The sequence below is a fragment of the Buceros rhinoceros genome, unplaced genomic scaffold (genome assembly GCF_000710305.1).
Source record: "Buceros rhinoceros silvestris isolate BGI_N320 unplaced genomic scaffold, ASM71030v1 scaffold30018, whole genome shotgun sequence".
Lineage (NCBI taxonomy): Eukaryota > Metazoa > Chordata > Aves > Bucerotiformes > Bucerotidae > Buceros > Buceros rhinoceros.
In genome coordinates this window covers 4770-13481 of record NW_010426757.1, presented here as the reverse complement: position 1 = coordinate 13481, position 8712 = coordinate 4770, and the positions used below count along the sequence as shown (strand labels likewise).

The 8712-nt window shown below is 50.2% G+C and overlaps 1 protein-coding gene across 1 annotated transcript in view; it reads left to right on the top strand.

Moving 5' to 3' along the window:
- Nucleotides 1-83: 83 nt before the first annotated feature.
- GFM1 (G elongation factor, mitochondrial 1) overlaps nt 84-8712 on the top strand; it is a gene marked incomplete at its 5' end in the record, with an annotated part of 9501 nt that continues 872 nt past the window's right edge. Inside the window, 10 exons of the mRNA XM_010141636.1 lie at nt 84-236; nt 914-1046; nt 1249-1453; nt 2152-2268; nt 2478-2628; nt 5424-5578; nt 6333-6417; nt 6869-7006; nt 7628-7729; nt 8270-8352. Coding sequence (XP_010139938.1) covers nt 84-236; nt 914-1046; nt 1249-1453; nt 2152-2268; nt 2478-2628; nt 5424-5578; nt 6333-6417; nt 6869-7006; nt 7628-7729; nt 8270-8352 — 1322 coding nt within the window. The remainder of the gene's footprint in view (nt 237-913; nt 1047-1248; nt 1454-2151; nt 2269-2477; nt 2629-5423; nt 5579-6332; nt 6418-6868; nt 7007-7627; nt 7730-8269; nt 8353-8712) is intronic.

Below are 8712 nucleotides of genomic sequence, written 5' to 3'. Positions count from 1 at the left end.
GCCTCTCTGGGCAGCCTGTGCCAGCATCTCAACACCCTCACGGTGAAGAATTTCTCCCTTACGTCTAATCTCTTGCCTTTCAGTTGGTGCTGAACTCCTGCAGACACTGTTCCGCAGGAGTCCTTCCCAATGAGAGGATCCGCAACATTGGAATCTCGGCCCACATCGACTCAGGGAAGACAACGCTGACGGAGCGGATCCTCTTCTATACAGGCAGGATAGCACAAATGCATGAGGTGGGTGTTCAGAGGATCCAGAGCAGAGCGGCTCCGTGGCCTGAGTGTGCTGGCTGCCATCGCCACGGTGCCGCAACCTGTTCATCCGCACCATGCAGGGTGGGGTGAGGGAGCTGCACTTGGTGGGCCCAGTGAGGCTCCTCTGGCCAAGCTGGAGAAGGAATCCTAAAGTTCTACTGGTTTCCTTGATAGCCCTTTAAAAGAAGCGGAGGGCAAGAGGATCTAAAGGAATCCTTCCATTATGGCAGCGTTCTCCCCCTTTCAGAACACTTTTTCAAGTCTCACCCCTCCCTTTCCATCTCCATGGTAAATACCCAGTGGAAGGTCCATGTTCCTTTTGATGCAGTCAAAGGTGACTGTGAGAAACACAGAACACAGGGATGTCATTCTTGGGTTCAGGTGTGTTACCTTGGTAAATTCACAGCGGAGCGTGATTTCCTGCAGATTTCTGATAGCCTTTTTCAGGAACGATCCTCGGGAGAGCAGATAGCATTAAAGTTGCAGATGAAGCTACAAAAAAGTTCAAGCTTGTTTGTAGACGAAGAATTATTAGCGATTCTGCCATGTCTGCGTCTCCTCACTGCGTGGAAGAAGGGGCTCAGTGTGTAAAGCACCGTTTGCACATGCAGAATTCTTAGTGAACTCCCTGGGAGTAAATTTTTTCTTTCTTTCCTAAGGTGAAAGGTAAGGATGGAGTCGGCGCCGTCATGGATTCCATGGAGCTGGAGCGCCAGCGTGGAATCACGATTCAGTCTGCAGCCACGTACACCATGTGGAAAGACACCAACATCAACATCATCGACACGCCGGGTAAGGACAGCGTTACGGTCGCTGTTCCTTCGCATGTGCAGAGAACACCGCGCCGTGTAGTTGCTGGAGTGGAGCTACGTGGCTCTTCCTGTGCACTGGAGACCCATTCTGGTGGCTGTTGCTCTTTTCTGCAGCTGTGAGGAAACAACCCCTCATCACCCTTTGTCATCTGTGAATAACAGGGGGGTTTTTTGTCGTTCAGGACACGTGGACTTCACGATTGAAGTGGAGAGGTCTTTGCGGGTTCTCGATGGAGCTGTTCTGGTTCTCTGTGCTGTTGGAGGAGTTCAGTGCCAGACAATAACTGTGAACAGGCAGATGAAGCGCTACGGCGTGCCCTTCTTAACCTTCATCAACAAGCTGGACAGGCAGGGCTCTAGCCCGGCCAGAGCGGTGCAGCAGCTGAGGTGCGCATTGCTTCACGTGAAATACTACTGACCTGTTCTCAGAGCAGGCTAATTCTCAGGACATCGGAAAGGGTTCTCTTGGGGGGTCCGTAGATTAGGATAACGCCTGACTTGAGGTTAAATCTCTGTCTGACCTATAACAAGGCTATATTTTCTGAAGAAAACCAAAGGTGAGTGTCAGCCCAGGCTGTGGCGACCCGGAGCTGGGGTTTAGTTTGTTGGTGGAACCCTATGTGAAGCCGCTTTGAAAACAGCCTGTTAATTGTCACCTGTATCCTGGTGGCAAAGGTGCTGCAGCTCACAGCAAGGAGACCACGCTGGGCGGGCAATTTCTTGGTGGGGTACCAGAAGTCCTGCTGGCTCCCTCCCTGCAGTCTCTCTGTGCCTGGTTGCACCTACGAGAACATCATTGACGTGCATTAAGGGCGAAGCAGCTCCCGTAATGAGGGAAGTGGTCTCAAACCAGTCTGCACTGCTGGCTGTCCCACAGGCTGCTGGGACGCAGCGTGGGGCGGGCGGGTGCCCCGGTGAACAGGCAGTGAGGCGGTTCCCGTCAGTGTCGGGACATTCTGGGCACTGTCCAAAGAACCAGAGGTGGTGATTGTGAGCAGTGGGACGTTGTTCACAGACCACCTGGGGCACACACAGGGAAATGGACTTCTTTTCCTCAACTCGTTTCTGTTTTCTCACTTTTTCAGATCCAAGTTAAAACACAACGCAGCTTTTGTTCAGATTCCGATGGGGCTGGAGGGAAACTTCAAAGGAGTCATAGATCTGATTGAAGAGAAAGCTATATATTTCGATGGTGCACTCGGGTAAGCTGTGAAACCTGCTGTTGCTGAACCATCTGGAGGGAGCGGGAAGAAACTCTCCTGCTAAGGCATCACAGACAACACACCGATTCTCTCCTGTGGTTTCTTTCCAATCTCCATGTCAAGGGTGAATTTTCCGTGGCCGGGCTGGTCACCCCAGTGACTGGTGACGGACGGGTTGGTTCACTGATACTGTATTTGTGTCTGTGCAGCCAGACTGTCCGGTATGATGAAATCCCAGTGGAGTTCAGAGCTGAGGCTGCGGAGAGACGTCGGGAGTTGATCGAATGCGTCGCTAACTCGGATGAGCAGCTTGGGGAGCTGTTTTTGGAAGAGAAGATTCCTACAGCTGCTGAGTTAAAGGTAACTTTGTTGTGGTTCTTCTTCCTGTAGCACTGTTGGGTCACTCTTCCGTGTCCCTGTTCTCCCCTAGTTAAAAATTTTATGAAGTCTTGAAGAAATTTTTTTTACTGGTCTGAGTGTCACCTCCCAGAGGTGGGCTCCCACTTCCCTCCCTGTGGAGGACCTGCTCCAGGTGGGTTTTTTGATTTGCACTGGAAAGTCTGAGCTTGTGTGTGCTCAAAGGTACATCTGGTCATCTTTGTCATTCTGGTGCCCTGTGCTGTAACAGCGTTGTGTCCCACAGCCAGTCAGCTGTGGAGATGCCCTGAGGTGTGTAGGAAGTCCTGCCTCGTTCTGTACTTGCACTGATTTAACATCTGAAGTGAATGGATGAAGTACACGAGAAGGGCACTGGAATGGCTTGAGTGGGAGGCTCCAGAGGAGCCTGTGCTGCACTTGGACCTGCTTCTGCTGTGCCAGCCCCAACCCGCAGCAGCCTGCGGGCTTTGTGTCTCCGCAGGTGTGCGGGAGCCACGCCGAGGGCTGTGTGATCTCGGCACAGCTGGGATTTGCTCTAGTGGTGTGCTTGGCACACCTCTCGCTAGCGTTGGAAGTTAACTAGAGCAGTAATCTTCCAGTGCCCGCCGTTAATTGCTATTAATTAGTCAGAGATTTGAAACTGCTACAGGAGACCACTTGCTTATTAATGTGTGTAATCAAAGTGTGAGGTGCAAAGAGCCCGTTACAGGGGGAGAAGTCGTGCAGGCAGGCTGCTTTTCCAAAGAGAGTGGCTCTTGGAGCTACAGCAGCTTGTCTTTGAGCAGTGGTGTTGCACGGAGCCTCCCTGGGGCCTCGAGCCTGCTTTGCTCCCTCCTTTTGCCTTCCCTTACCTGCAGCTGGGCGCCTCGGTTGTGGCTGAAGAAGACGAGCTGAACTGAGACATAACCGTAAGCAGGAGCTGCCTCTCTGAGCGGGGCCTGCCAGGGCAGCCGAGTTCGAGTCGGATGCGATCGCTGAGGTGGCTGCTTTAAACGCAGCTTGGGTAGCGAAGTTCCAAGTCTTCGGTGGGTGAGCAGCGCCTGGATCCTCTGTGCAGAGCCCTGGCCCCGTCAGGGTTCACAGCTCACGTCCCTGGACGCTGCCCGCTCTGTCTGGCAGAGGGAGCGGTACTGGCGTGAATACGCTGTGCTGCTGGAAGAGGTGAGAGGGTTTTGGCAGGAAGCTCTTTTTGACTGCTCCTGCTGGGAAGGGAAGCTGTTACCAAGATAAATTTGTCTCTTCAGCATGCCTCTGCTTCCCACTTCTGAAAGCCAATTAATTACAGCTCTGATGGCTCCAGTACCGCAGATCGGTTAATTTGTACTAATACGTCCCGGAAGGTGGATTTTCTTTCAGGGGCCGGCGGCCAAGTCTCCACTGAAAATACCTTTTTGTGGAAATGATGCTCAGTATCACTCCTGGCTGCCGCAGTCGTAGCACATGATGTTTGCTGAAGATCACCTGCTTAGAGAGCACCTAATCTGCTGCTCTCCATAATGCAGTGCTCCAGGAACCACTGGGCCAAGGGTGCACAGGGGGCACTGAGGGACAATCAGCTCTGTGTGAAAATAAAATGACTTTTTTTTTTCCCCGGGTAGCTGTGGAGGAGGGTAAATTGCAGGGATGTTGCCTCATTTGCAAATACATGGCTCAGTGGAAGTGCCGGGTGTCAGCACAGCCACGTTCCTAGAGAACAGGCATGGGCTGGGCAAGCAGGATCGCTGGCGTAGGACCTTGGGCCTTGTCTTATTTCTGCAAAGTCATTACATCAGCAAATTGAGGAACCACTGCTTTGTCCATTACGAAGACAACCTTTGGGTACTCGCAGGTTAGACGATGTGGTTACCTATCGCGCTCTAGCAAGGACGGTTCGTTCCTTCTAGCTTAGCGAAGAAGACAGGAGCTGCTCTGGGTGGGAGCAAGGGCCTTGGTAGGCGCAGGGAGGTGGCATCCTCTAGCGGCAATCTTGGCTTCAGGAATTAACAGCAGGAACCTTGGCTTCAGGCATGAACTGCAGTGTGGGGAGAGGCACAGGTTTGTCCACCCTGAGGGAGGATGGCTGCGATCGCTGTTGCGGAAGCTGTTGCTGCTGAGTTATGCTCTGCAGCTCCACGTGATGCTTGGGTAAAAGGCACTGAAAAAGCACATGGTGACCATGCAGATGGTTTGTCTTGCTCAGTTTGCCAGGATGTCCTGGAAACATTCCCAAGACGGTTGGTGCACCTTCAGCAGGTCTGTAGATGAATGTGAGTAGGTTCTTCTGTCGTGCTTTTAAAGCATTCTTCATCAAAAAATGATGATTCAGTGAGCCTGGCACTTACCCAAATATCCCTTCCCCAACTGACTCCTCTTGCGGAAGACCTTGCCATAGTTTAAAGATGCTGAAGCATCTCATCTCATTTTCACAAATCTGACTAGGTGTTGTAACTAAATAGGGGGAACAAGACACCTCAAACAGAAACAGAGTCCTGACTCCACCAGCAGCGAATGGAGAAACTTTTTCTGACTCTTTTGGGGTTATCTCGATACTTAGCTCAGGCATTTTCAATTTTAAGTTTAAGATGAGAGGGGGGAAAAAAATACCTACTGCTTCTTTAGAATGCTGGTGAGCAGGCTTTCTGGGAAGCTCTTGTGTAGGGGAGGCTGTGTGGAGCAGCTGCTTTACTCCAGGAGTAGAGATGACTGGCAAAAAGAGAACGTTGCCTGCTGCAGGGCTGGTCCTGCGCCAGGCTCCTGCACCTGCTGAGGGAGCAGGGTCATGCTCTGGTGTTTTCCAGCTGGCGATCAGAAGAGCCACCCTGAAGAAGTCCTTCACCCCGGTACTGGTGGGAAGCGCTTTGAAGAACAAAGGAGTGCAGCCGCTGCTGGACGCTGTCCTGGAGTACCTCCCCAATCCTTCGGAGGTTGAGAACTACGCGATTCTAAACAAGGGGTAAGTGCACGGAGCAGTCTGGGAGCCGCCTTCCAGAGCAGTGTCACGTGTAGCGGGAGGAATTACTCACAACATACACCATCGTTTACCATTGGTATTAAACAATGCCACCTCCCAGCTGAAGAGAGCTTGTCCCCCATTTGCGGGGTACACTTTGTACTGGTGTCGCTAACACGCATGAAATGTTAAATTCGAGAAATGACTGTCTGATGATACAGTTCTAAGTTAGACATTAAGGCCACCCTTCACACTGCGCCTACGGCAGAGGAGGGAGCACATCTGGAAGGTGTAAAGAAGGTTTCAGCCCTCAGATGTATTGGTTGAGCTAGATGGTACCTTCATGCTTAGGAAGCCCAACATTAGAGCCACTGAACAGCTCTTTACGTCCCAGTCACGGCTTCGGCTTCTCACGTGGCTCATGAGCACCGTCAGAAGTTACTGCGACGTCTCTTTCTTCACTCTACATGTGGACGTGCTCCTGAGTGGTGTCTGAGGGTATGATCAACTGCTTCCATGGCAAAATAGGTGGATGATCTGAAGGACTAGTGGTGGTGTCATAGTTTCACCTTCATTTTGAGGCTCTGCCAGATCCTTTCTGAGCATTTGGGTGCCACGTACATTGAGCATCTCTGAGTTTCAGTTACAAACCTGTGGAACTGAAGGTCCTTGGGACTTTTTGAGGCTGGGCTCCTTTTTCAGAGGAGGCTGCCATGTTTGCTTCATGACGTAACCTCCCTCTCCATCCCTTTTTAAGGGATTCTGAGGATGAAACCAAGTTCCTGTTGAACTCTGCTCGAGATGATTCCCAGCCTTTCATAGGCCTTGCTTTTAAACTGGAGGTAAGCTGCTGGTGCATTCCTTACTTGTGATTTGAGTAGAAAACAGGGCAAGTCCAAACAGGTGGTGCCAATTGTGGAACAATTTCTAAAATCTGTTTATGTTTAAATTAAATTTAAATATAACTTCAGTTTAAAAACTGTAAAACCCTCAAATGTATCAAACTGACAGCTGGGAAGTTCAAAAAATGCCTCAAATTATTCCTGATTTTCTCAGTTAAAGCCTGGAGGGTTTATTTGCTTGTATCAAATACTTTTGGAGAAAAATCCTGGTTTTGTCTGAAGTTGAAAATAATGGAACATGGGAAAGTTTGAGAGGAAAAGTGCCCAGGTTTAACCACATGCGTGTAAATTCAAACCAGAAACACTTGGTCAGCGCAGAGGACGCTTTGAGGAGCAGTGGGCTTGACTTGCAGAAGCCTTACAGCTGACTGCCAATGCCTTTCGGTTGCAGGCCGGCCGCTTCGGGCAGTTAACCTACATTCGAGTCTATCAGGGGATGCTGAAGAAATCCGATTACATCTACAACACCCGGACTGGGAAGAGAGTGCGTGTCCAGCGACTGGTCCGCATGCACTCGGACAACATGGAGGTGAGCGCTGGGGCACGGTCCCCACCGACTCCATCGAGCCACTCTTCCTAAATGAGCTTCTTGCTCTTCAGCCATCTCTGAGCGATGCAATAGGTCAAATTTCTGCTTTTGTGGTTCATTCATACTTGCGGGCAGCACTTAGTAGAGCTGTACAGAAACTGGAATGATCTGCACTGGGGTGGAAGACTCTTTGCCCAGGAAGCATTATAAAATGGCTTTGAGGTGATAGCCCACACTTCCGGGAGAGGGGGAATAGGTTGGCAAAACACACAAAAAAGTTTTGGTTATTGAATATTGAATCTTAAAGTGAAACTTGATTTCCAAACTGCTGCAGATCTCCCCTTTCCTTTTAAAATTGCTGAGCTTGACAGCGGGTCAGGATTGCCCGAGCTAGAGCATGTTGCTTCAGATCCCTGAAGAGCAATAAGTTACCTCCAAGCTGGGGTCTCCTTTTGTGCTTTGAGTAGAGAGAGGGAAGATGTTCAGAGCACTTTGGCAAAGCTGGAGTTTTCAGAGGAGATTATCTTCAAGCTTCATCCACAGTACTTATATCTATTCTTCAAACCAGGCGTCGTTCATAATGTGTCTTTCACTGTTACCTATAAACTCTCCTTTCTTCAGGATGTCAGTGAGGTCTATGCAGGAGACATCTGTGCGCTGTTCGGAATCGACTGTGCTAGCGGGGACACGTTCACCGACAAAACCAGTACCGACATCTCCATGGTGAGTATCGCTGCTCCTCCGCATGCCTCGTGCCTTGGAATTCACCGGTGCCTCGGGGTAAATGTCTGTGAACATTCGTTATGTTTAAATATTTTTTGATGTATATGCAACCACAAACATTTTTTGTGATTACTTGTTATACCTCAAGGGACCTGAATATACAAGTATGGGACGTGCAGGAGAGATTCACGGCTGTTTCTGTGCTTGGCATCGAATACGAATCCTTCAGCGTTAGCAAACTGCTCTGGGCTGTCAGCAGTGGGTTCTGCAGCCCAAAAGGATTAAGCTCTGTAGTTGTGCATGTATTGAAATACATCGGGTTTATTTAGATATATATATTTACAAAATGAGATGGGAAACAGAGTCTTGTGAGTAGTGTGAAATCCAGAGATCACCTTGCAGCCGGGGAGCGGTGCTGGGAGGGCTATGGCTGGCAGCATGGCACACGTCATCCCTGTTTGTGACCCAACTCTGGAGAAAACCCTTCACCAGCTGTAGTGCAACTCAATGGCATCATCTCTTCCTTTATGGTCCCTGCAGGAATCGATTCATATCCCCGATCCTGTCATTTCAGTAGCTATGAAGCCTTCCAACAAGGTAGGAGCCTATAAATCATCCTCTTCCCGACGGAGGGACCCCCGCCTCCCTCTGCTGCTTTCATTACGGGGGACAGCAGTTAAATATGGAGCCGTGGACTGAAACGAGCTGTGGTTTGAAATGGTCTATCCCAAGTACTGGGAAACAGGTCACTCTGATCTCTCAGCCTGTGACTGTGTTCAGTGGTATTGCTTAGCCGCAAAGACGGGTGTCTTGGACCTGGGTAACCATGGCCTCAAAGTCACCGGAGGGATAAATGTAGTTTTAAATGTACATACAGAAAATAACCCCCTGAGAGCAGCAGTGCGAAGCAGCTGGCAGGCAAACTCGTGGCCTGTTCATTGTGTGGCTTCTGGATGTTGAGTTCGTGTTTTCTTGTGTCTGTT